The sequence below is a fragment of the Balaenoptera borealis genome, assembly GCF_965194805.1.
Source record: "Balaenoptera borealis genome assembly, chromosome: 8".
Lineage (NCBI taxonomy): Eukaryota > Metazoa > Chordata > Mammalia > Artiodactyla > Balaenopteridae > Balaenoptera > Balaenoptera borealis.
Window position 1 is genome coordinate 121,508,570 of NC_138865.1, and position 26,001 is coordinate 121,534,570.

A 26,001-nucleotide genomic window follows, 5' to 3' on the forward strand; every position below is an offset into this window, starting at 1 on the left:
GTGCGCCACAACTACTGAGCCTGTGCTCTAGAGCCTGCGAGCCACAACTACTGAAGCCCGCGCGCCTAGAGCCCGTGCTCCGCAGCAAGAGAAGCCACCGTGATGAAAAGCCTACGCACCACAACAAAGAGTAGCCCCCGCTCGCCGCAACTAGAGAAAGCCCGTGTGCAGCAACAAAGACCCAACACAGCCAAAAAATAAATAAAGTTTAAAAAAATTTTTTTTTAATTAAAAAAACAAAATCTGGTTTGAAGCCACTGGCCTGCGGGCGGGGCCGGGTAGAGAAGGGGTGGGCTCAGGTAGAGAAGAGGCGGGGCCAGGTGAGAGGAGGGCCCAGGCCAGGTGGGGGGGAGGGACAAGGAGAGGCCCACATGGGCGTCTGATGGCCCAACTCAGGATTCCTGAGCCAATGGTTCTGCCCAGCCTGCACCCCTTGGGGTCACCCCCATGGTGCCCCTGCTCAGATGTTCCCGTGGCTCCCTCTGACCTCACACTAGGGTCTGGACTCCTCCCCGTGGCCTCCCGGCCCCTCGCTGTGCCCCTCTTTCCTGCAGTGGCCCCCGGGCCGTGGTCCCCACGCTAGTCAGTGGTGCCTCGCCCTCCGTGGCCCAGACAGATGGGAGAGCCCGGAGCCTGGTGTCGGGCTGTATGTGCCCGGGTGTCTGCCTGTGGGGTGTCTGCCTCCCCGTGGTAGACAGGGACACTGGACACCTTCCGAGCGGACAGAGTGATGCCGGCGCCCACGGGCCAGGGCTGGGCGGTCTCACCACCGCTCTCCCATCAGGAGGTACTTCGGAGCAGATTGCCCTGCTCTTCCTCCCTCTCAGAAAGCAAGCCAGCACCACAACCGAGGTTAGCAAAATCTGGATGACCATCAGAATCATTTTTATTGCAAATCAGCTAACAAAAAAGATGAAAAAAAAATACATCATTTTCATCACCTGCAGTTTTGCATGTAGATAACTTTTTTAAAAAGTTTCCTTTTCATGTAAACTACACTCTATTTTATAAAACACAGTTAAGAAGCAACATCTTAGGAAGTGTCTGGTCATGCCCGCTAGGGGTGGCCCAACATTGTGCCTGGCGAGGCGCGAGCAGCCGCCGGAGCACAGTGGGTGGCAGGACCCTCCCTGGCTTTGCTCTCAGGAGCTACGGTCCGGCAGCTGCAGGTCAGGTCGTGGGGCCTGCGTTCTGACATCCCTTACCAACATGACCCCTGACAGATTTGTTCAATCAGACTTCTTAAACAAAATCCCCCTTTAGAAATGTATTTACAGACATTTACTCTGCCACAGGCTTATACTTGATAATGTAAGAATCTGCTCCCTCCCCCGGGCGCACGCCCCCCCTGAACCGGGAGGGGTGGCCCGAGAGCAGGCTCCCGGCGCCCCAAGCGCCCCACTGAGCCGCGCCGGGCCCTGGCACGAGGGTCTCTGAGCAGTGAGGCTGCACACCATGTTTCTCCAAGTCTCCTGTAACGACAGGGCCCATCAGCGCTCGGGCCCCAGGAGCACCAGTCCGTCTTCCGCTGAACCTGGGAGACGCGGTTCAAGTCGAGACGCCTCCAACAGGGTGGCCCAGGCAGTGTCTTTCCCCAGAAAGGGGTAGGCCTCCCCGACGTGGGGTCCAAGGTGGGTACCACGCCTCTGACTTCTCACTCCACACGATGCTTAAATATCAGCGGGGGCTGGGGGGGGGGGACCTGGGAGCCTCCAGAAAGAACAAGAACTCACAAGACCAATGAACAACTACGTAATACTGAACCCGAAACAAAGATTCATGATTGGTACCATGAAATGTACCCTTGGTATACCCCAAGAACACATTTTTAAAAGCATGTTTTAAAAAAGTCATTTAAAAGAACACCAAAACGCATAAACCATATCATTTCACGTTACTTTCCTATTTTAGATGCAAATTAACCCATGTGCCTAAGGAGTAAAGGGTCTGCTTTTCTATCTCTAGCTGCATCTTCTCGCAAAACGCAGGTGCTCCTGGGAGCGGGGGTCGGGGGAGCGCTCCGGCTTTGGAGGAGGGGTGAGGGGGCTGTCTGGGGAAACGGCAGCAGGCCCGGGCACCCCGGGAGCTTTTTGAACAATGCTGACTCAAAAACCTCCCTTCTCTGACATTTCTTTTCAGATTAAAAAAAAAAAAAAAAAGGAAATCAATAAATAAATGGCATTTGGAAATCATGAATCTTTGTTTATATTTTACAAACACCTAGGAATCTTTATCCTAAGCAGGGAAATCATGATTGAGAACTAGTTTATTTTCTTGGAGCAGATAAAAGTTGCTACCTGGTGATATACAAAACAGTACATATAAATAAAAAGACAGTGTTTCCAGGTAAAATAAAAGTACATAAATAAATACTAAAAAAAAAAAAAAAAATTAAAAATCCTTGTCCTCTTATTTTGTATAAAGACGTATTTTTTGAAAAAAGCTCCTTTGGTCGGCCCCGACATCCACGGAGCGCACGCGAACGTCCAGCAGGGCTTGGGAAAGGAAGCGCAGGGTCCTTGGGGGCAGCCGGCTGTTTACTTAAAGGCCTCAGGAACGTGGGCGATCTGGGACGGCATGCTGGTGGGCGGGCTGGAGATGCCCTCGGACCAGTCGGAGATGTTGGAGTGTGGCGATGAGCTGGACCACTGGTCGGGGGACTCCGGGGACGGGGTGAGGAAGGGGTGCTCGGGCACCTGCAGCTGGTGGCTGGGGGTGTTGTCCACGGGGGAGGAGTAGCTGTGCTGGGAGGGGGGCGTCAGGAACTGGGCGGTGGTCATGGGCGGGGCCAGCGCGGCCGGCAGCGACGTGGGCAGGACCTGGCTGTCCTGCGGCAGGACGGTGTGCGCCGCCAGGCTGCCGGGACCCAGGGGCTGCACGTCCGCCTGGCTCAGCTCCCCCGCCAGGAAGCTCCGGCCCACGTGGCCGCTGGTGGCCGAGCCCACGCCGAGGTGCGGCTGCGGTGCCTGCGGCTGCATGTTCGGTGGCTGCATCTGCAAGTTCTGCTGTTGCTGCTGCGGCTGCACCAGGTGAGGCTGGGCGGCCAGCCGCGTGTTGGGCAGGGCCTGGTAGCTCATCATCTGGGACAGGGCGGTGGCAGACAGGCCGCCGTGCAGCGGGCCCACCATGCCGTGCTGGAGGGCGGGGGCCTGCGTGCTCAGGGTGCCCGGCGCCACGCTCCCTCGCAGCGGGTTGTACTGGTTCGGCACCAGGCCATTCTGCAGCCGGGACAGCCACTCGCACTGGCCGTTCAAGCCTGCGGCCCCACCCACGGTGAAATTCACGGCCCCACCGCAGCTCCCGCTGCCGCCAGCACCCAGGACCGTGCTGGTGCCGGAAGCCACGGGCAGGTGGGAGAGGCGTGGCGGCCCCGCCTCGAAGGCCAGCCGGCCGCCCCCACTCAGCGCTGCCATCTCGGGCTTGGCCGCCACGCTCAGGTGGCTGACGCCCAGGTGGGCATCGGGCATCCCGGGCAGGTGGTTGAGGGGCATAGAGGGAGACTGCTGGAAAGGGGAGGGCAGGAGGGGAGGGGAGGCCACATCCGACAGGTAGCCGTGGGGGGACTCCAGGGAGTCCACAGGCGACAGCACGCTCGAGCTGTCCAGCAAGCAGCCCTTGCCGTCCTGGGACTTCTTCCTCCGCGCCTTGAGGTCCTTGGGCTCCTTGCCGCCGCAGGCCAGGCCCTTGGTGCTGGGCTTGCGGGCCTTCTTGCCCTGCACGGCGGGCTTGAGGTTGCCCAGGTAGCCGCCGGGAGAGCAGAGCGGGGGCGACAGGGTGGGCGCGCCGTGCAGCGGGGGGCTGCGCACCAGGCTGTACTCGTCCAGCAGCCGCACGATGTCGTGGTGCATGCGCTCCTGCGCGATGTCGCGGGGCAGGCGGTCCATGTGGTCCGTGATGTCCCGGTTGGCGAAATGGTCCAGCAGCACCTTGGCCGTCTCGTAGCTGCCCTCCCGGGCGGCCAGGAACAAGGGCGTCTCCTCCTGTGGGAATGGACGAGGGCAGGTGAGGAGGTCACCTGTCACCAGAGGGACCGGCGGTCTGCCCCCCTCCTCCTGGCCACGGCCGGGGCGGGGGCAGCTCACCTCGACCCTCCCCAGCATGCTACCTTTACCTGGCCTGTTAAGTCTTAACAAAAACGGCCTTAAATACATCTTCTGAGACCCACCCAGAGACGGTCTGTGGGATCCTAAATTCTAAATCAGTAAACCTTCACCTTTCCGGGGGTCATAGGCCCCACAGGAAATCTAACAGACTGTGGCCCCTCTTCCCTCCCTCCAAACCTGCACAGACGCAAACCCTGCCACAATTTCAGGGGCTTGGGGATGCCTAAGGTGCATCCGTGGGCACCACACGGTCCCCCAGGGACCCTGACATCTTAGCTCTGTCCCTGGGTCTTGGTTTTCTCATCTGTACAGTGGACATGCCGCATATGCCCCCGAGGCTGCTGTGTGTGTGTGTGGGGTGAGGCCTGATGGTGCCTGCCTGGTACACACAAGGCCTCGGCCACGGCCGCTGCCACACCACGGCAGTCCCTTCGGCCAGCCCCTCCGTCTCCGAGGCCGAGTCTCCCCAGCGGGAGGTGGGATCACGTCTCTGCCCCACCGCGGACTCAGGAGCTCCTGGGCCCTACACTGCCCCCTGCGCCCCTCCCCCGGGACAGTCTGAAACGCAACCAGGAGTCAGTGAAGTATGGGGTGGGGCTGAACACACAGAGGAGCCCAGCGACAAGTTCAGGAGACGTGGGGTCAGACCGGGTTGGGGAGGAAGGAAAGCGCCTCCTTAGCCTCAGGGCACAGACTGTGGCAACGCTGAGGGAGACCGGGGGGCGGTCCAGGCGCAGAAGGTGGCCACTCGCGTTTACACCTGGGGGCCTCCCAGCACAGGGCCCCCCACGCCCACCAGCCTCTTGACTCAACGTGCACCATCTGGGTCACTCCACCCCACCCAGGGACAGCCAGGGACAGGGGTGAGGTCCAGGTCACAGTGACAGAGAGCGGACAGCTGCAGCCGCTCACTCGCTACGCTGGGATGCACGCCCTGCGCTCGAGGGGGGACCCGTAAATACGGCAGGAGGGAGGGAGGGAGAGCCAACGACACCCAGGCACTCGCTGAGGGGTCCCCATCTGTGTGCCGGGGGGTCCTCCGGGGACTTTACAGGTTAGGGAGCTGAGGCCCAGGAGCTGAAGTCACTGGCTTGGGGGTCCCCCAGTCGGAAAAGAGCGGCGTTAGGGGACGTGACTTGCCAGCCCGGCCCACCTTGTTGTTCTGCATGTCCTTGTTGGCCCCGTTCTTCAGGAGCACGACGGCGGCCTCCACGTTGTTCACCGCGGCGGCCCAGTGCAGGGCGGACTTGCCTGCGAGGGGAAGCAGAGGGCGGGTTAGGGAGGAACAGGTGCCCGCAGGCACCCCCGCGGGCTGGGCTGGGCGCAGCCTGGCTCACCCAGGTCGTCCACAGCGTTGACGTCGGCGTGGGAGTTGATGAGGTCCTCCAGCATGCCCTCGACGGCCAGGCGGGCGGCCAGGATCAGTGGAGTTGTGCCGTCGTGCATGCGGGCGTCCAGGTCCGTGGCTCGGTTCCGGATCAGGATCTAGGCGACAGGGAAGGTCTCAGGTTCGGCCAGTGGGAGCGCGAGGCCCCCACCTGGGACAAATGCTTGGGATCCGATCCCTGACATGGAAGCAGCCCCTCCTGGGGTCTAAGTGGCCCCAGCGAGACTGGACGGCCATGGGGTTGGGGCGGGGGGTGGGCGGGGAACCACTGGCCGCCGCTAGAGGGGCCGGGGCCAGAGCACCCGTGAGAAGGACGGTCACTGCTTGCTGGTGGGTGAAAGGAGCTGGGGACCAAGCCGTGTGCGGGACGGGCCTAACTCTTGTGAAGCAAGCGCCCGTGGGAATTTGTCTCTAAGCGCCAGAGAGGCTGCCAGAGCAAACTCGCCAGGGCCTGCCTCCAGGGGCTCATTTAAATCGTCCTTGATCTCTTACTTCCATAGAAAGACAACACGTCAAAAATTACTAAATTAAAACCCCCGTCTGTGCCCCAGAGCAGCACTGCCCAGAGCCTGGTTGGTCGGAGGCAGGGGGACCGGCCGGCGGCTTTCACAGCACCTCTGCCAGGGACATGCCCCAGAGGCCCGGCATCCAAGTCCCTAATCCGCCCTGGTCCTGAGACCCCCAGCAAGGCCAGAGCCCCCGGTTTGCAGGCAGCAAACAGCAGCCTCCAGCCCTTCTCCCCACCGCCAGAGGCGACGCCTCCAGCCAAAGCAGGGAGGGAGGGGCAAGGCGGGAGGGGCAGACGCAGGGGACGGAGCCTGGCTCCTCCTCGAGGACGACACGGGGCTTTGATGCCCTCCCCGGCCTCAGGCCCGCTTCAGGGTGCAGAGGCTCGAGATGGGGAAGAGGGGGAGACGCCAGCTGCCCCGGCTCTGGCCACGCTTGCAATGAGGGCCCCGGGGCCGGCCACGAGGAGGGAAGGCGGGCGCGAGCTGGCAGAAGGGCGCGGGCAGGGCTGCCCACCTGAAAGACACCCTGCGCGTCGGCAGCCACGGCCGCGTGCAGCGGGGTGCGGCCCATGTTGTCCTGGATGTTGGCGTCAGCGCTGGCCTCCAGCAGCCGCTTGGCCGCGTCGGAGCGCGAGTAGCGGGCCGCCAGGTGCAGGGCGGTCTCGCCGGTGCGGTCCGTCTGGTTGTGCAGGCTGGCGCCCTGGTAGATGAAGTCCGAGATGACCGCGGGTGCGTCCTCCTCCTCCTCGCTGTTGCCCGTCTCCAGGCCCCCTCCACTGCAGGAGGCTATCATGAGGGGCGTGTAGCCGTCTGCAGGGGCGGGACAGGGGCGGGGCCTGGTCAGGAAGGCCAGCCCCCAGCAGCTGCTCTGGGACTGTGACACCCGTCCGCAGCGGCGGGCAGCCCTGTGGACACGTGGCGCACGGAGGCCACCCTGCCTGGGGCCAACGTGGTCCATCCAAGCGCCCCGAGGGCAGAGCCAAGTCCAGCTCCAACGGGCTGGTGGGCGGCAGAGACGCCCGCTGCTCTGCTTCCTGACCTGCCCGAGACCTTCACCAACAGCCCAGCCAGGAGAGAGACCACGTAAGAAATGGGTGGTTAGGAAACCAACACCTCGGGTGTCTCAGAAGAAGCGTTTCGGATCAAGAAATTAACTCGGAGGGCAGAGTGAGTTTTGAGACCGTCACCCCGAGGGGGGAGCCAGCGAGGAGGCTGAGCGACTCCCCGGGGTCCCCACGCCCTCCAAGGTCTCATCCCCCCGAAGCTGAGCTTCCAGCTACTGAGCCCGAGGGCTCAGGGGAGGGGGGCAGGCGGGTCACGAGGTCAGGGAAGAGCAGGCTGCCCGAAGCGGCTAGGTGCCCCGGGGTGGAGCGGGGGGCCGGCGGCACCTACCCGGCCCGCGGACGTTGACGTCCATGCAGTCGGTGTCGGCCTCGCCCTGGGGCGGCGTGGGGGCCATGGCGGACACGCGGAGGTCAGCGGCGTCCAGGTGCTGCTGGGTCCACTGCCGGTGGTCTGTCTGGTCATCCAGGTCGGGGAGGACCACGGGCTCCTCGAACTAAGGAAGAGGGTCGAGCAGAGGGCCACGTCCTAAGGGGCCGGGAGGGGTGAGGGGCTGGGGCGGGGGCGGGGGCCCTGGAGCCCCAACTCACCCGGAACTTCTTGGCTTCCAGGCCCTCGTCGCCCCACTCGTTCTGGCTGTCGTCCATGAGGGCGCCGTCCGAGGCGTTCTTCAGGGGCCTGGGGGTGAGGGGGTGGGGAGGCGGGACTGAGCGGGGCTCCCGGGAGACCCCCGGGGCCCTGCCCGCGCCTGGCGCCTGAGGTGGGGCCCGTGGGTCCACAGGGGGCAGCCCCGCCTCCCGCAAGTCCCCCAGATGCCGCGGCCACATCCACTAACTTGAGGCCCACGGAGTCCTCGCCGAGGGGCTCCCGCCGCTTCTTCTTGCTGGCCTCCGACACCTTGAAGCCCTCGGGGAACCAGAGCTGGCCATGCTGCCGCCGGCGCTTCCGCGACAGCAGCACCCCGCAGCCCACGAAGAAGAGCAGCACGAAGGCCACCACGGCCACGTACATGAAGTGCAGCGGCGGGGGCGGGGGCGGCTCCACCGTCTCACCTGCGGGCACAGGGGCCGCGGGCGGGCGCCCGGACATCAGGCCGAGCTACCAGGCAGGCTGGCGGCCGGGGGCAGCGCACTGGCTCCACGGCCGGGCGCCTCCTCGCCCACTCTCCTCCATCCCGCCCCCCAAAATAAGGTCATTTTCTACGCGATTAATCAGAATTGCAAACTATCGCTAAATTCTCTCCTGCACCAGCCGGCTATCTGGAGACGGCTTTTACTTTTTTCTCCTTTAAGGGAGAAGGATTAGCCAACTTCAAATCACTGCACTTGCATTGAGCTGTTAAGACAAAGGATTTAGGGGGATTTTCGAGATACAAACTTCAACACTTCACATGACACCGATCAATTCTTTTCTCTCTCTCTCCTTTTTTTTTTAAAAAAAAAGCTGTAATGATTTTGAAATAATACCCAACAAAGAAAAATCAGGAGGAAGGGGTGGGGCGAGAAAAAGGCTCCCACTTTCTGGTGGATGTGCTGGTTCCCCTGGGCCAGCCTTGCTGACAGCTGTCACTGTGGGAGGGAGAGAGTGCGGGGCGGAAAACGCCAGCAAAGCACTCCCGAAACTCTGGATGCCGTGACACCCCCGTGGGTGGCGAATGGCACGGAGAACGTGAGCGTCTTGGAGGGGAGCTGGGAGACAGCCCCTCCCAGGCGGACCCCTCCCAGTGCACGCAACAGCTCCCGAGGGAGTGCGGCTGGGCGAGCAGGGCGGGCCACTCACTCTGCACGGCCTCGATCTTGTAGGGGATGTTGAGGCTGCCCAGCGAGGCGAGCGCGCCCAGGAAGGCGGCCACGTCCGTGGCGCTCTGGAAGCACTGGGAGGACGACTGCACGCACTGCCGGTTGTCGATCTCCAGGTAGACGATGGACCTGGGGGCGCACCGGGGTCAGGGGGCTCGGGCCCCAGCCTCCCCCGTGCCCACCCGGCCCGCTGCCCCCAGGGACCAGCTCTGGGCCCTGTGGCATCACCCTGATGGGCGCGGGCAGAGGCACTCCCAGAACCCGAGGGGGCAGCCTGGGGCGGCGGGGAGCTGGGTCAGGACAGGAACGACCCTGGAGGTGGACACCACGTGCGCCCCAGCAGGGCACATGTGGCTGCCCATCCCAGACACCCCTCAGAGTGCGCCCGCCCCACCCCCGGCCCCGGGGCTCCCTCGAGGGCCACGGGCGCCCCTGTTCCTCGTCTCGGAAGGAAAGCCATGTCGAGAGCCTGACCCTCCCCCGAGCGCCGACCCCAGGCTCCAGGGCGCGGGCCATGGGGTGAAGAGTCCCGGGGGAATGCCATTTCTGCCCCTCACCCCTCCCAGGACCCGTAAGTCCTGGGTCTCCTTCGCCACGTAGTGGGAAGAGCGCTGACGCTCGGGGGCGGCCCTGACGGCCAGGGAGGGCCTGGCCCGCGCGGGTGGGAGGGGCCCCGTGGGAGCGCACCCACCCGCGGATGTCCATGGGGTCCAGCTCCCTGCGCCGGCGCCCGCCCCCGCTGCCCGGGAGCAGCGAGGCCCCGCCGGCCACAGAGCGCCTGATGGGGTGCTTGTGCAGCTCCTCCTCGCGGCCGTAGTAGGGGAAGATCATCTGCTGGCCGCTGGCGTCGCGCTTGAAGACCACGTTCGTGTGCAGCAGGCGGCTGAGCTCGCGCAGGAAGTGCAGGGAGTGGTTGCGCAGCTGCTCGGGCGGCATCAGCACCACCAGCACCAGCGTGCCGGCCGCCAGCCGCTCGGGCACGTGCCCCGCGCAGTCCAGCCCGTCCCACTCGCACTCGGCGCTGTTGCAGCCCTGGTCGCAGTGCCCGTCCCTGAAGTGGTCCTTGCAGTACTGGTCGTACAGGGGGCTGTGGGCACAGGGCGCGCTCAGGGCTCCCTCCACGCCGGGCCCCCGGGGGACCCTCGGCCAGCACCTGCCCCCCCCCCCCGCCGCCCCGCCCGCGAGCTCGGGGCCCTTCCTCCGCCCGCGCCCCTTGCCCTCCCCCTGCCCGTGAGCGGACGGCTCCCTCGTGCTGCCCCGCGAGCCCCGGGGCCCCCGCGGCGCAGAGCGGCCGTCCCCGCGGGCCTTACTTGCACTGGCCTTCTGCGCGCTGGCAGTCGAAGCCGTCGAAGAGGCAGCCGGCCGAGTTGCACTGGCTGTCGCAGCGGCCGTTGCTGAAGTACTTCCAGCACCGCAGGGCCTGCGTGCAGTTCTGCCAGGGGTCGTTGAAGTTGAGGGAGCAGTCGCCGCCGTCCCAGCCGCAGGCGTGGTTGTTGCACTGAAGGCTGCAGACCTTGTTGCCGGCCTCCTCGCGGCAGCCGGGGAGCTCGCAGGCCTCCTCGATCTGCGGCGGGGGGATGTCGAGGCCCACGCCTCCGCCGAAGCTGTAGTCCAGGATATGGCACAGGAGCCCGTTGAACTTGGCGGGGCACAGGCAGCGGTAGAAGGGGCTCTCGGACGTGGGCTCGCAGCTGCCCTGGTTGTAGCAGGGGTTGCCACCCAGGCAGGGGCTGCTGACAGGGAACTGGCACTCGGGGCCGGTGAAGGGGCCCAGGCACAGGCAGGCGGGGCTGCGCGGGCCCGAGATGCAGGTGCCGCCGTTGAGGCATCGCAGGCTGCCGCAGCTGCGTGCGTCGTTCTCACACGTGGCACCCTCGAAGCCCTGCCGGGAAGGGGCCGCACAGGGGGTGTCGGGGTGGGCCGGCTCCCCAGACGCCCGGGGACCCGCCCAGGCCTGGCCGTGCCTCTGCATCCCCCAATCCCCTTTCCCCAGGCAGCCGGACCCTTTAGAGAAAGTCAACATAAAACGCTCGGGGGTTCCCAGGGGCTGCGAGTGAGGGAAGAGGGAGCACAGCGGGGAGCGTGGGGCGGTTTTAGGGCACCGACAAACCCACGTGATCCTGCAACAGTGCACATGTGACACTACACGTGTGTCAGACCCAAACACCACAGGAGAGCAGACTTGACTTAACAGTGTATCAGTGTTGATCATTTAACAATGTATTAATGCCCGTGGTAAGTGGTAACAATGTTCCACGTGAGGGCAAGTTGCTAACAACTGGGAAACTAGGTGTGTAGAGGGAGGGGGTACGTGGGAACCCTCCTTCTGCACGATTTTTCTATAAAAGTGCTCTAAACATAAAGTTTATTGACACAAAACACACGGTCTCGAGGGGAACGAGGAGGCTGAAGTCCAGACACTCAAGCCACCCTTTGTCCTCCGGCACGTGTGTGGGCTGGGGGGAGGCGGGGTTCTCTGGCCACCTCAGTACCCCAGGTGCCCCAAGCGGGCGCATCCTCCTGTCACCTTCAGGCCAGCGAGCCCTCCTGGCCGCACAGGGCCCTTCCCACCGCCCGCCCGGCTGTACCTACCGCTGGGCATTTGCAGATGAACCCGCGGGCGGTGTTGGAGGCCACGGCACAGCTGCCCCCGTTCTTGCAGGGCCTGTCCTTGCAGCCGTTGATGACCGACTCACAGCGGCGCCCTGGGGACGAGAGCAGGTGTGAGGGGCTGACCCCGACCCCGGCACCGCTCCCTGCCCCCGGCCGGCGGCACCCACCGGTGTGGCCGGCGCGGCACTCGCAGTGGAAGGCGTTGACGCGCTGCACGCAGTTCTGGGTGCCGCGGGCGTCGCACGGGTTGGACAGGCACTCGTTGACATCCCCCTCACAGCGCTCGCCCACGAAGCCGGGCGGGCAGGTGCAGCTGTAGCCGCCCACCTGGTCCACGCAGGTGCCGTTGTTAAAGCACTTGGGGCCCCGGGACACGGGGTCGACGGGGGGGTTGCAGTCGTCCACGTTGACCTCGCAGTGCACGCCTGCAGGCCCAGGCGCCGTCAGAGCCCGTGCGGCGGCTCGCTGGCCCTGCTCCTCCCCCGGGTGCGCCCCTCAGCCAGCGGTCAGGACCAGGGAGCCCGACGCCCAGGAAATGGACGCCGGCCACGGGCCCGCACGCTCCCTCCCCGGGTGTGGCCTTGCCTACCCTGTGTGCCCCGGGGGCAGGAGCACTTGTAGGTGTTGGTGAGGTCGATGCAGGTGCCCCCGTTCCGGCACGGCTGGGACAGACACTCGTTGACCTCCTCGGAGCAGTTCACCCCGTGGTAGCCAGCCACGCACTGCAGGGGGACAGCGAGGGGCGGGCCTGAGGCTCTGTGGGCAGCCGGGGTGTGGCCCCCTCACCCCCTGTGCAGGCTGATGGGGCCCATGAGCTGCCCTCTTGCCCAGCGAAGCTGGGGGTTCCTCCCACTTGGCGGACCCAGATGGAGACCCCGGGAAGGGCCCCAGTAAGCTGCAGTTTACTGCCCAAGGTGGGTGTTAGACCCGGTTCCCTAGCATAGAGGTGGGGGCCTTGGGGCAAATCTGGGGGAGGGGAAACCCCGTCCCATTTCCTCTTCCAGGTGCCCCCCCCCAGAGGACAACTCCTCCAGGCAGTCTTTCCTGATTACTGAGCCCTCCCTTAATAAGACGGAAAGTTGTACACGTCTATGGGCTTGGTCTTCCCTGCTGCACCGGCTCCCAGCCCAGGGCCCAGCCCTCGACGACACTCATACCAGACACGCGCACCCTCACCAGGGACGGGTCCCCACCTCGCAGGAGTAGCCACCAGGGTAGTCGGTGCAAGTGGCCCCGTTCTGGCAGGGGCTGGGCGAGCACTCGTCTACCTGGTCCTCGCAGTAGCTGCCCGTGTAGCCCGCTTGGCAGTGGCAGTGGTGCGTGTTGCCCACATTCATGCAGAGCCCTCCGTTCCGGCACAGGTGGGTAACGTTGATGCCTGCAGGGGACAAGGTGGACGGAGCGTGAGGCCTGGGCTCCCCTCCTGACCGCAAACCTCCTGACCTCAGAGGACAGACGCCGGTGGCTGTGGGGAAGCCCGGGCCAGGCCGGGACGCGGCCGGTTACCTTGCTGCCACGCGGCCACCTCACAGGAGACGCTGGGCACGTCGCAGTAGAGGCCAGTCCAGCCACTGTGGCACTCGCAGCGGTACAAGGCGTTGGTCTGCCAGCACCTGCCGCCATTCTTGCAGGGCGAGGAGTCACACCAGCGCACGAGGCTCTGGGGGCGGCAGGGAGCGGCCTCGCTCACAGCGCCCCACCCGCCACCCCCAAGGGGCCCAGCCCACCCGGCAGGGGAACACACACGCGCCAGAGAACCTCTCACCCAAGGTGGCTCGTGACCCCATCCTACAGAAATGGACCCCGAGGCCCATGGGCCCCCCTGCTCAGGAACCGCCAGGGGCTGGGGTGGGGGTCTCTCTCTTGCTCTGGGCCCTCGGTGAATCCGGACCACCAGCTGCCTTTCCTTTTTTTTGGGGGGGGGGAGGGGGCACACCACGCACCTTACGGGATCTTAGTTCCCCGACTGGCAATTGAACTCGCGCCCCTGGCAGTGAAAGTGTGGAGTCCTAACCACTGGACAGCCAGGGAATTCCCAGCTGCCTTTCCTTGAAGGAAGATTTTTCTTAAGAAGTAAACAGCTCTTTTGTAACTGATGTTTTATGTGAAAATCTTCGATGAATATAAATCTTTAATACCTTTACATATTTCCTATGAAAACACTGGCTTTTAGCTGTCTTCCCCCAGATCAGGTGGTCCTCATTCGCGCTCCATAAACCTCTGCTACCTGAGTTCAAGTTCGCCTCTGACTCCTTATCTAGCAGCTCAGTCCACGGCTGGGCCCCAGGCTGGCAGCCCAGATCTCCAGGAGCCACCCCCGCCCTCTGAGCCTGGCCCTCTCACCCGTACCCCAGGGTGGTGAAGCCAGCTGGAGCTGAGGCGAGGGGGACCCAGTGGTGTGGCTGTGACGCTGAGTGGTGGGCACCCCTGCGGCCCTGACTCACCTGGCAGTTGAGGCCAGTGTAGCCCTGCGGGCAGGTGCACTTGTAGGTGCCATAGCTGTCGTGGCAGGTGCCACCGTGCAGGCAGGGCCGAGAGTCGCACTCATTGACGTCGTGCTGGCAGTAGCTGCCCGTGAAGCCTGGCGGACACAGGCAGGTAAAGGAGTTGATGCCATCCACGCAGGTACCGCCGTTGAAGCAGGAGCTGGAGGTGGGTGGGCAGCAGGGAGGGCGGTGGTGAGCGGGGGTGGGGGCAGCAGGACCCTGCCGAAGCAGGTACCTCCACGCTGGCGTCTCCCCCTCGAATCAGTGTGGCCAAAGGGGCTGAGTGCCAGGACAGGCCAGGAACAGCCTCCCTGAGGTCAGCCAACAGGAGTCCCAGGAGGTCACCAACACAGGACCAGGGACCTCAGATTCTCACACCATGTCATACTCCCTTCCTTTGCCTTCTTTATAACTCACGCTGAGAGGAGCTTCATTACACACATGGTATACAGCGGTTAAGATAAAAATAGGCAGAAACCAGAACTGCACAGACAACACGGGAGATAGTGATGTCAGAAACCAGGGATGAGAATAACGTTCAACACTGAGCTTCCTGGCAGCCAAGGCAAATAAGGAAACAAGATGGGTTACAAGGTCCTTGGTCTGATAGAAGGAGGAACACCAGTTCTTCAGGATAAACCACCAGGGTTCCTGCTTCTAAGTCACACGGGTCAATGGACAACAGCTCTTTTAGGAGGAACAGCATCTGAGTCAACCCGACTGGCACCGTGTGCCCACCAGGCCGACACCTGCTCGGTGCGCAGGTTGCCAGACACTGCGTGGCCCTGCGGCCCATCTGCCTCCCCACGTCAGCCTAAGGCCCGGGACCGCCCTGCACGGCGCCCATACCGGTGGCCGTGGCCCCCACGCACCTCTCCGTGCAGTCAGGCGTGTTGTTCTCACAGTGGATCCCACTGAAGCCCGCGGGGCAGGTGCAGGTGTAGCTGTCCACGCAGTCGGTGCAGTTGGCGCCATTGCGGCAGGGGTTGCTGGCGCACTCGTTGATGTCCTCCTCGCAGAAGGCGCCCTGGAAGCCGGGCAGGCAGTCGCAGAAGGCCGTGTTGATGCCGTCTGTGCAGGAGCCCCCGTTGTGGCATGGGTCTGGGAGGGGAAGGGAGGGCAGGCCTGATGGGCGGGCACCACCCCCGCTGCCAGGGCAACGGAAGCTGCGGGGACCCCGGCACTGCCCCCACGGTGTCCGGCCAGGAGCCCCGGCCCAGCAGGCTGCATCACGGGCTTGGGGTCTACACCCCTCCACGTGTTCCCGGTCCCCAGGCCACAAGGGCGGGGAGAACGCCCGGGCTTAACAGTGAGACCAAGCAAGGCTGCAGTCAGTCTTCCCTGCTCGCCAGTGAGGCCAGATGAGCTACTCGGCTTCTCTGGACGCCAAGGTCATGTGAACCAGGGGTCTGAGAGCCCCGCTCCTCACGACAGCGGTCACGACAAGAATAAGAGCCACGCCGGACCGGGGCAGGCAAGGCCGTCGGGGAGGAGCCCTGGAGTCTGGTGGGGAGATGCGAGGATGGGCTTGAAGCCTGGCAACCTGGCGCCAGAGCCTCCAGAACCACGTGGGACCACCTCGCTGGTCAACAGCGCTCCGTCAACAGCAGCCACCCCCCCAGCACTCCTCCGGCCCCCGATCGGGCGCCCTCCTGGCGGGTCCAGCTGGACCAAGGGGGCTGCCAGCGCCAACCCTGCACCCGGGTGCTGCCCCGTCCACTCTCCCATCCGACCCCGACGAGCTCCCTGCCCTGAGCATCTCAGAGGTGGACGGGGCTGGCCGGCCACTCACTGGGCCGGCAGTCATCGACGTCCGTCTCGCAGTTACGCCCCGTGTAGCCGGCCTGGCAGTGGCAGAGGTAGCCACCATTGGTGTTCTGGCAGGAGGCTCCCGCGCGGCACGGGCTCTTCACGCACTCGTTGATGTCAATCTCGCAGGTCTGCCCTGGGGGAGGCGGAGAGGGATCTGTCAGCTCAGCCCCCGCCCCACAGGACTCTCCCCTGCCCCCCAGGAGCGGGGCCTCCGCAGCCGCGGGATGGCCCTCTGGGGGCGTGCCGGGAAGGAGGGGCTCTCCGACTTGCTGTCCCCCAGCGTGGGGCCGAGCAGGATGCAGACGTCCAAGGCCGGGAGGGCTCTGCAGCCCGCTGGCTCATCTCCAAGGACGGGGAGCTCACGACCTCTCGCTCTACAGACGCCCCAGCTCCCCGGGACGCCCAGCCTCCCTGCCCCAGCGCCTCCTGGGCTCGTGGCTCTCACCCTGCCAGCCCACGGGGCAGGCGCAGGAGAAGCTCTCGTAGTCCTTGGACTCCTTGCACTCGCCGCCGTTTCTGCAGGGGCCGGGGGCACATGGGGCCAGCACCACCTCGCACGTGGCTCCTGAGGGGAAGAGGCACAGGCGGGGAGCCCCGGCCCGGAGGGTCAACGCCCCGTGGCACCACCTGACAGAGACCACTGCGGCCACCGCCTGCGGCTGGTCCTACCACCAAAGCACATTTGGTTGCCCCGCCGGGGGGCATACGGCGTGGCACTGGAACCCCCGTGAGCGCCTGGCTGAGTCGGGACCCGAACACAAACCAGATGATCCCCTGCCCCCCAGTGGGCTGCGGGGCACGGCCTGGGCCTCACCCCACCGAAAGCGCCAGCAGCAAGGGCTGGGCTGGGACTGACGCCCCCCACAACGTCACAGGGGCCTTGGACCTGCTCCCAGCCTCACGCCCCCTCCTCACCTCCTGGTAGCAGAGGGCCCTGCACTGAGCCGGCGGCCTGGAAGCTAATCCAGGGGCTCTGTGTCAAGGGCAGCAAGTGCCCAACGCAGGAGGCCACTGAACAAAGGCTGCGACAGCAGGGGACGAGCCCTCGCTGCCGGAGACGTGCCAGCCTCAGCCCCGAGCACGGGCTACTTATCAGGGCAGCAGCGGGTGAGGTGTCAGGACCCCCAGGACGGGGACGGGAGTCTGGCTAGACCCCCGGGCACACTGGGGGACTTTTCCTCCCTGAAAGCCCTATGCAGGGCTTCCTGTTTACAGCCCGCGGGACTGAGTCCTGAGGCCGCGAGGAAGCGTTATCTTCCCTGTGGTCCATTATCTCCCCGGCCCTCGGGTGTGATTGTCCAGGGCCTTTCTTTCTATCGGTTTCCACAGCGACCCGGGCAGGCAGGAAATTCGCTAGAGTTTCCGACAATTGTGCAGAGGGAAGCAGGAAGCGGGCAGACGGGAAGCAGGTCAGCACAGGCCGGCTCCTCCCCGCCGGCCCTCCGGCCCCCGATGTCAACGTGTCCGAAAGGGACTCGGGTGCGCCCTGGGTGCGGAAGCCCCTGGGCGGCCACCAGGGGAGAGTTTCCTCACCGGTACAAGAGAGAAAGTCCAGCTCCCCAGCTTTGGTCAAAGAAAACACTGCTCTGGCCATGGGCCGCCCGATGTCATGAGAACCACAGTCATGGGCCCCACCCCGCCCGCCGGGGCCCTCTCAGGACCGCTGGGGGCCACAACTGTCCCCAGTGGCAGCACCCTCTGCCCACTCCCCGTGGGGCTGGTGGCCCTAGTCGTTGTGGACTTTTATTTTTTAACACTTGGCAAATCTCTTCTAAGGAGGGGACCATATCTCGCGATCCCCTTGGCCAGGCCAGTGGCAGAGGCTGAGACGCCCGGGGACAAGTCTCCCGCCGCTCTCAGCGGGAACAGAGGGCTCCTTGTTTCCCCACACAAAGAGGGCCCGCCATCAAAGGAATCCCTCAGGCCCGGCCAGCGGATGGGGAGGGCGGCCTGGCCCCCGGGGGCCCAAGGCAGCATGGACGTTGGGCCGTGGAGGCCAACAGCCCAGGCCCAGCTCCCAGCTCTGCCACCAACGGGGGCCACCTCACCAGATAAAATACTTGGGACCTACTTATACTAAAACTTCCTCCCAGGCAGCCGGTATTTTGTGGGCTCATCTGGCAATGACACCTGCAGGGCGAGGCCCTAATGTGGCCAGGCCCAAGGCTCCGAGTACAGAGCAGAGCCTTCGGGATGCCCGCCGAGCAATGCAGACAAGGCCAGCCCCTGAAAGCCGCCGCGTACCCCTCAGGCACCACTCCCATGGGCGGCCCAGGCCCCGCCCCCCGCCTCCAGGCCCCGCCCCCACCTCCAGGCCCCGCCCTCACCTGTGTAGGGCAGGAGGCAGTTGCACTTGTACCCAGCCACATCATCGATACACGTGCCCTGGTTCAGACACGGGTTGGACGCACACTCGTTGATGTTGGTCTGGCAGTTGGGGCCTGGAGAGGGAGGGACAGCAGTCAGTGTGGCCGTCACCCTTGGTGCCGTGGCCAGGTCCCACCTGGTGTGGAGGAAGGGCCCTGCGCTGAGCCTGGGGCCTGGAGTCGACCCCAGCAGGTCCGCACCCCCCCAGGGAGGGAGCCGCCACGGGTCGCGGTGGCTGGACCTGTGTCCTGGCTCCGCGCTGCCGCCCTGGGGGGCCCGCTCTGCACCAGGAGCCCCGCCCCACTCACCACTGAAGCCTTCCCGGCACGCGCACACGTAGCCGCTGGTCATGTCCTTGCAGGTGCCCCCGTTGACACAGGGGTTCGACTCACACTCGTTGTTGTTGATGTCACAGTTTGCCCCACTCCACCCGGGGTCACAGTCACACTTGTACCTGCAGAAGTGACCACACGGCATCTCAGGTGTGGCCCAAGAGGGGAGGGCCTAGGCTGGGGGCACTCCCCGCTCTGCCACCTTCCTATGATCTGATTGGACGGAGGCGCCGGTCCGCTCTGACCCTCGGAGTCCTTTAAACACCTTTAAATAGCCCACCTTGCCCAAGAAGGTGGTGAGGGTTTGTTAAACTAGATTGGGGACAGTGCCCAGTTCAGGGCAGTGGTCAGAAGGCCCTCCACCGTTCACTCGCTGTGTGGCCCTGAACAGTGTGCTTACCCTCTCTGTGCCAAACGGGGGCATGGGGTCCCTGCCCATGTCAATGGCCCCATCTAGACAGAGCAGTGCCAGGCACGTAATGGGTGTCAGAAACTAAAAGTAAGCTTCTCTACACTCTAACATTGACGCCACACATGTAGGGGGTTTCGCACACCACGCAATCCTCCAGCTCCGGGGACACCAGCTGAGTATCCCACAATTCATTTCTGGCACTAACTACCTGGAGTCAGCGCAGACCCCACACCTAGGGCTCGGTCCCACAAGACCGGCCCCAAGTCAGACACTAACCTGAAGCCCCAGGTTGTCACCTGTACTTCTGAGCGAACAGCTATGAATCAGACGCCTTCCTTGTTGCTAGAATGGCTCACAAACTCAGGAAAACAGTTTACTTACAAGGTTAGTGGTCTATTATAAAAGGTGAAACTCAGGAACAGCCCGATGGAAGAGATGCTCAGGGCCAGGTACGGGGAAGGGCTCAGAGCTGCTCCCGCCACCCCAGCACCTGTTCGCCGACACGGAAGCTCTCTGAACTCCTGCGCTTTGCATTTTTATGGAGGGTTCCTCACACAGGCGTGACCAATTTCGATCACCGGCTGTTGGTGATTAACTCACCCTGCAGCCCCCCTCCCCTCCTTGGAGGTCAGGGTGGGGCTCAGAGATCCAACCCCCTCCTCACACGGTTCCCCGGCACCCAGCCTCATCCTCAGGTGTGCTCGAAAGGGGCTTCGACAAATAACAAAAGATACTCCTTCCACTTCTATAGATCTGAGTGATTGCAGGAACCAGGACAAAGACCAGAACAATCATCTCATCGCGCCGCGGTGTCACAGAAACCCTGCCTGCGGCCACGGCACCAATGTGTGTCCCGAGCGCACACTGTGGCCCGTGAGCACACAGAGCCCAGGGCAGCGCTGGGCACAGACCAGGAGCGGAGCGAGCGCCCGACGGCACATTTCAGGGCACCAACGGCAGATCCGTCCTTGAGGGGCACCCACCCACTCAGCCCGGGGCCCACCGCTGGCCAGTCCGGGGCTTCGCGACTGCCCCGCCCCAGCCCGCCAGCCGCCAGCCCCCGAGCAGGCCGCCTCCCTGGGGCAGGGCTCCCGAGGACGCAGGGTGCGGGGCGGCCCCGTACCCGTTGAGGCTGTCCCGGCAGGCCCCATGGATGCAGGGGTTGCTGCTGCACTCGTTGACCTCGGACAGGCAGGTGGGGTCGTGGTAGCCCTCGGGGCAGCGGCAGGTGAAGCCGTTGACGCCGTCCTCGCAGGTGCCGCCGTTGTGACAGGGGTTGTCCGCGCACTCGTCGATGTTGATGTGGCACATGCTCCCTGCGGGCGGTGGCACGGGGTGGCGGCTCAGACACCCACGCCCACCCCCCCAGGAGGGAGAGTGGGAGGGGTCCCAGCCCTCGGGGCCTCAGTCTCCCCCTCCGTGGAACCCCCTCCCCAGGTCCTTCCGAGGCGCAGACTCCCACCGACACAAACTCCCCTCCTGGGGCCCAGGGGCCGAGCTGGCCGGTGAGGGCTGAGGCTCAGGAGGCCCCGGACACGCTCAGGGCAGAGGGCCGTGCGGGGCAGCACGTGTGCCGGGAGCCTGGCTCTGCTCTGGGCCTGCTGGGCCGGCTTTGACCAGGAACGAGAGCCTCAGGGATGCCCGTCCGGTGCCGGCCGGAGCCCCGATCCTTCCGTGGTCTCGGCCACCGTTGCCAAAGCTGGCGGTCTGACAGCTGGGCCCTGGGCGGTGGGCGGCCTGCACCATCCTGCCCCATCCCGGAGACCCTGACGTGTGAGCACAGCCCGGGCCCGAGGCAAGGCCGTGACGAGGGCGGGGGGACAGAGCCCTGCGGGTCCCCGAGCCCTGGGCGGCTCACCCGTGTAGCCCGGCGCACACACACACTCGTAGCCGTCAATCTTGTCCAGACACGTGCCCGAGTCACAGGGGTTGCTGGCACAGTCGTCCAGGTTGATCTCACAGTTGGGTCCTGGCGGTGGGAGACCAGAGGCGGTCGGTTCCCGCTCCCGCCCCCAGCCCCCCAGTCACAGCCCCGGCCAGGCACCTGTGGTCCCCTTGAGGCAGAAGCAGAGGTAGGCATTGTCGCGGTCCTGGCAGGTGCCCCCATGGCGGCAGGGCTGGCTGTGGCATTCGTTGATGTTGGTCTCGCAGTGGTGGCCCGTGTAGCCCGGCCGGCACAGGCAGGTGAAGGTGGCAACGCCGTCCTTGCAGGACCCGTAGTGGCAGGGGTCGGGGTCGCACTCGTCAACGTCCACCTCACAGTGGGGCCCTGTGTAGCCTGCAGGGCGGGGGCTGAGAGGCTCAGTGGGGCTGCTCCCCGGGCACGCGGCCGTCCCATCCCAGGACGCCACCAACCAACCCAGGGTCACTTGCGCTCCCGCCGGGGGAGACTGGGGAGGGATGTCTGGGGACGTCCCCCACTGCCCGGGTCAAAGCCTCACCTTGCTCTTGGCCCCTGGACCAGAGGCCCCAGAATGAGGGGTCACCTTCCCAGCCTCAGCTCCCGGCTATTCCCCTTCCCTGGACCCTACACGCCTGCTTTTCCTCCCCCCGCTCAGCCTGGCAGTCGGGCGGCCCCGCACCTTCCGTGCACACGCAGGTGTAGGTGTTGGGCCCGTCCAGGCACTTGGCGCCATTCCTGCAGGGCGTGCTTGCACACTCGTCCACGTCGTACTGGCACAGGTGCCCAGTGAAGCCTGTAGCCGGGGAGAGGGACGGCGGTCAGACACAATGGGCGCAGTGGCCCCACAGCCAGCCAAGGGCAGGGAGAGCCTGGGGGGGCCCCTTGAGAGTGCTTTGGCCGGGGCTGGGCAAACCCCCCATTCTCTTCTCGTCCCCTTTCAGCTCCCGCCTTTCGGGTCACACGCCTCCCGCTCCCTCACACAGGGGCCTCTGCCCCAGACTGACTCCGGTTGCTATGGCTACAGCCTCGTCGGGCTGAGAATCGGGTTCCCGGCTCGGTGTCTGGAACAGCTGATTTGCATCTCGGGAGAGCCAAGGCTCTGACCCACAACACCTCCCCGGGCCCGGCGTCCCCCAGACCCCAGCCCTCCCCTGGGACAGACTCAGGCGCCCAAAGGCTCCTTAGGCCCTCCTGGGCATCGTGTGCACTGCAGGCTGGCGGAGACGGGAGGCCAGGGCAGGCTAGACCTCCTCCCGTCGAGGTCCCTCCGGGCTTGGCGAACACACCGCTGCTCCCAGGGACCCGCCAGCAGGAGGAGGGTCTCTGGGTCCCGGGCTCCCCAGCAAGGTTGGGGGCCAGGACCCCCTGCCCAACGCAGCCTTGCCCACTGGCGGAAGCCTGAAAACACCCCGCCCACTCCCGAGGTGAAAGTCGGCAGTCTCCCACCCAGCCCCTGGGGGACCCAACCCGGCAGCCCGCAGGGACAGCGGGGCGCTCCCGCGGGGGGCGCAGCTGGGGCCAGGCCTCACCTGTGGGACACTCGCACACGAACTCGTTGATCTTGTCCAGGCAGCGGCCATTCTGGAGGCACGGGCTGCTGGCACACTCGTCCGTGTTCACCTCGCAGTGCACGCCCTCGTAGCCTACGGGGAGGGGGCGGTCAAGGGGGGCAGGACCCCATGACCCACCTCGGCGGCCCTCACCACAGCCGAGGGCTGCCCCCTCCACACCTGCTCCCCGGGGTGACCCAGCTGCCCAGCTCTGGCCTGCTCTCTGCTGTGCCCCACGGGCCTGGCTCGGTCTCCCCAGATACCCGCTGGGGCCGCGGCCTGGGTGGGCACAGAGGCCGGGGGCAGAGGAGGTGCGGCCGGGGTGCTCCCCGGGGTCTGTCGGCCTTGACGCGGCTTCCCTACCCCCGCTTGCCCGGAGGTGCCCCTGACGGTCGGGCGGGAGGCTGGCCACGTACCGGGCATGCAGATGCACTGGAACTCCCCAATCTGGTCCAGGCAGGTGGCGTCGTTCTGACACGGGTTCGACACACACTCGTTGACGTCGATCTCGCAGCGCGGGCCGGTGTAGCCCTGCAGACACCGGCACTCGAAGGAGCCCAGCGTGTTGATGCACTTGCCCGCGTGCTCACAGGGGTTGGCGCCTGCGGGTGGGCGGGCACGGCACGGTGAGGGGCGGCTCCGGGAACCCTGGCCTCCAGAACCCTCTGGGGTGTGCCCGCCTCCCCCATCAGACTATTTCCACCAGGTTCCCAGCGCCCTGGCTGCCCGTACCCAGCGAGCACTCGTCCACATCCTGGCTGCAGGCCGGCCCCGTGTAGCCCGAGGGGCAGGTGCAGATGGCCTTGCCGTTGACGGGGTTGGTGTCGCAGTTGGAGCCCTCATTGCAGGGGTTGCTGATACAGGCGTCATTGAGGTGGCACAGCAGACCTGGATGGCGTGGTGGTGGTCAGCCGAGGCACTGCCCCCGGGCCTGGGAACGCGGGCTGCCCGCGGCCGGGGTCCACCCCCGCCCGGCTACCCAGGGAGGGACAACCCCCCCCACCCACTGTGCCACTGCTAGTGACCCCGTGGAGCGTCCCACGACGCCCGAGTCACTCCGGGAGGTTCACTGCCAGCGGCCCTGACGGCAGGCAACGCCCCAGCCCCGCCAGCCCCTTCACTCCAGAGAGGCTCCTTTTGGGGTCACCCTCACAGGCCCCGCAAAGCTGCAGTCCGTGTGTCTGCGCAAGGGCACGCACGCGAGCCCTGACCCGAGGGGGCCCACCGCCGGGCGAGGGCAGCGAGAACCCGCCTCGTCGGCGCTCACCTGTGCGGCCGTGGGGACACTCGCAGTAGAAGGAGGCCACGCGGTCGTGGCAGGTGGCGCCGTGGAAGCAGGAGGCACTGGCGCAGTCGTCGATGTTCTCGCTGCAGTCCTCGCCCGTCCAGCCGTTGACGCACACGCAGTTGTAGCCGCCGTGGGCATTGTGGCAGGTCCCGCCGTTCTGGCAGGCGTTAGGCATGAGCTGGCACTCGTCCACGTCCTCGGTGCAGTGCTGACCTGCGGGGGCCGGGACCGTCGGGCCGGGCGGCGCCTCCAGACCCTCAACCACAGCCGAGACCCTCCCCCTCGGGGCGCAGGGCCCCCTCCACCAGGAAGCCTTCCCTCATGACTCCTCCGCCTGCCGCCAGCCTGAATCACTCCTTCCCCTGCACCCCTGGCGCCAGAGGGGGCTCTCATCTGGCTGCTGTGCAGGCACAGGTGCCCTGGGGTCCACGCTCGTCTGTGGGCGGGGCCGGCGTCCTACCGGCCAGCGTCCCCGGGTCCTGCCCAGCAGCCGGCCTCAAACTGGGGACCTGATTCTGGCTCAGGGCTGCCCAGGGCCAGGCTGCAAATGGCCCGCACAGACCAGCTGATGCCACATCTGTGCTGACTGCTGGGGCGGAGGCCTCAGAGCCCGGCGGCGGGGCAGCCCCAGGTCACTCCGGAATCCCTCCCGGCCTGGACCAGGTTCTCGCCCCCCCTGGCCCGCCCCGTGCGTGTGCTCCAGCAGCGGCGGTGCCCACCCAGGCCTCTCCGTGCACGCACCTGTCCACTCCGGGGGGCAGCGGCAGTTGTAAGTGTTCACGCCGTCCACGCAGGCGCCTCCGTTCTTGCAGTTGTTTCCTGGACAGTCGTCAATGTTTGCCTCGCAGTTCTGGCCGGTGAAGCCTGTGTGGCAGGGGGGAACCAGGGGCCCGGTCAAGCCTCCCTACAGGGCTGGGCAGCACGCGTCGCTGCCCTCACCTTCCCTGCCACGCTCAGTCTGGGCTCTGGCATCTTCCTGGCTGCACCCACGACACCCTACTCTGGACAGAGAGCTGTCCCTCCATGGCCTACCCCGTGATGCCCGCTGCCTCACAGCCCTCGGGGTCCACGCCCCACCCTTCCCACTCCTGTGACCAGGACGGGCGACACATTCCCCTCTAAGGAATCATTTTGTAAAGAGCCAGCTGATCAGACAGGAACTCAGGATTACAGGTCCTAGAGGCTCTGCTGTAGAAGACCTTCTGTGCGGTGGCTCCAGGGACTGGACGCTGCCTGCCGGCTCGCCCCACGCTGGGGGTTCTCTGTAACACCCCTGTGTGCGGCCACAGGTACCCCGCCCTGCAGGGGCTGCACTGGGCCCGGGGGCCCCCCAAGCGGGGAACCGGAGCGGGGAGACAGTGGGACCCAGGTGGGCAGTGCTGGGGGGATTGCAGGTGTGGCCCTTGGCTTCCCAGGAACAGAGGCGCGGGCAGGGCCCACCTCCTCCCCCAGGCCGGGCCCACCTCTGCAGCACCAACTCCGCGGCCAGCCAGTTAGCTATTAATCCATTCAACTCCCGCTGGTTCAATAATCAACCCAGAAAGGTGCGTCTGGCGATAGCCAAACCTGCAGCCAGTTACTGATTAATGCTCCTCCCGGGGTGCCTTTGGACTCCCTCCCGCCCCTCCCTCTGAGGCCCCCGCACGGGAGGCTGGCGCCCTCACTCCAGACCCACTTGTATGCGGTGGGCCGCAAGTGCTGCTTCTCCCTGGCTTTGGAGGGTGAGCTGTAAAGCAGGAAGGGTCTCACCTCACCCACCCCAGGCGTGCAGCATCCTCTGGCTGGCCCCCCACTCCGCCCACCTCCACGGCCCCACTTGACCCACGTGGCCAGACACAAGGTCCCAGGCCTGGGGTCCCACAACCACCAAGAAGGCATTTGAACCCAGAACCGGGGGGCACGCCTGGCCCAGCCCCCTGTAGACAGCTGAGCAGCCCAGCTGGGCGGCCAGCAGCGCCGCGGCAGGCAGGCGGCGAGGGGAGCGCCAGTGACATGCAGGAAATGCATGCGCCCGGCGTCTGCACGCAGAGACGGCCGCTGCAGTGACAAGGCCCGGGGCTCATGGACAGTGGGCGGGCAGAGCACTTCCTCTTTGTAGGGGCCGAGCTGGGCCGCGGCAGCATGGGGGCTGGGGCGACCCTCGGCTCACCCCTGGGTCAGCCAGACCCTGGGCTCCCCTCCAGCACCCAAACCCCAGCCCCACCTCCTCATCCCGCCCCCTCCTGAAACACCCTTCCCTTCCTCGTTCCTGCCTAACCGCCTAACCGCCAGTGCGCAGCTGACAGACGCGAGATCTTCAAACCTCTTTGTCGTTACTAGTATTTTTAGATCACCAGCAGCAAAACTGACTCAAATGAAAACTACAGTGGCAAGTCTGG

General features: G+C 65.3%; 1 protein-coding gene across 3 annotated transcripts in view; it reads right to left on the minus strand.

The window, feature by feature from the left end:
- Positions 1–849: 849 nt before the first annotated feature.
- The window catches only part of NOTCH1 (notch receptor 1), a 46,858-nt gene continuing 21,706 nt past the window's right edge, over positions 850–26,001 (minus strand). For 2 of the 3 annotated variants that reach the window (XM_082401825.1, XM_082401824.1), the window contains exons 5-34: positions 24,365–24,487; positions 23,603–23,836; positions 23,068–23,223; positions 22,752–22,937; positions 22,315–22,428; positions 21,465–21,578; positions 20,927–21,160; positions 20,741–20,851; positions 20,006–20,198; positions 18,447–18,592; positions 18,099–18,212; positions 16,217–16,336; positions 15,752–15,904; positions 14,832–15,060; positions 13,918–14,119; positions 12,980–13,133; positions 12,667–12,851; positions 12,063–12,195; positions 11,641–11,898; positions 11,453–11,565; positions 10,171–10,742; positions 9,552–9,947; positions 8,841–8,989; positions 7,897–8,113; positions 7,652–7,739; positions 7,392–7,557; positions 6,514–6,809; positions 5,441–5,588; positions 5,257–5,354; positions 850–3,980 (exon numbers count right to left, since the gene is read on the minus strand). In XM_082401825.1, coding sequence (XP_082257951.1) covers positions 2,538–3,980; positions 5,257–5,354; positions 5,441–5,588; positions 6,514–6,809; positions 7,392–7,557; positions 7,652–7,739; positions 7,897–8,113; positions 8,841–8,989; positions 9,552–9,947; positions 10,171–10,742; positions 11,453–11,565; positions 11,641–11,898; positions 12,063–12,195; positions 12,667–12,851; positions 12,980–13,133; positions 13,918–14,119; positions 14,832–15,060; positions 15,752–15,904; positions 16,217–16,336; positions 18,099–18,212; positions 18,447–18,592; positions 20,006–20,198; positions 20,741–20,851; positions 20,927–21,160; positions 21,465–21,578; positions 22,315–22,428; positions 22,752–22,937; positions 23,068–23,223; positions 23,603–23,836; positions 24,365–24,487 — 6,845 coding nt within the window. In that variant the 3' untranslated portion in view covers positions 850–2,537. The remainder of the gene's footprint in view (positions 3,981–5,256; positions 5,355–5,440; positions 5,589–6,513; positions 6,810–7,391; positions 7,558–7,651; positions 7,740–7,896; positions 8,114–8,840; positions 8,990–9,551; positions 9,948–10,170; positions 10,743–11,452; positions 11,566–11,640; positions 11,899–12,062; positions 12,196–12,666; positions 12,852–12,979; positions 13,134–13,917; positions 14,120–14,831; positions 15,061–15,751; positions 15,905–16,216; positions 16,337–18,098; positions 18,213–18,446; positions 18,593–20,005; positions 20,199–20,740; positions 20,852–20,926; positions 21,161–21,464; positions 21,579–22,314; positions 22,429–22,751; positions 22,938–23,067; positions 23,224–23,602; positions 23,837–24,364; positions 24,488–26,001) is intronic. The other variant, XM_082401826.1, reaches the window with a different exon arrangement.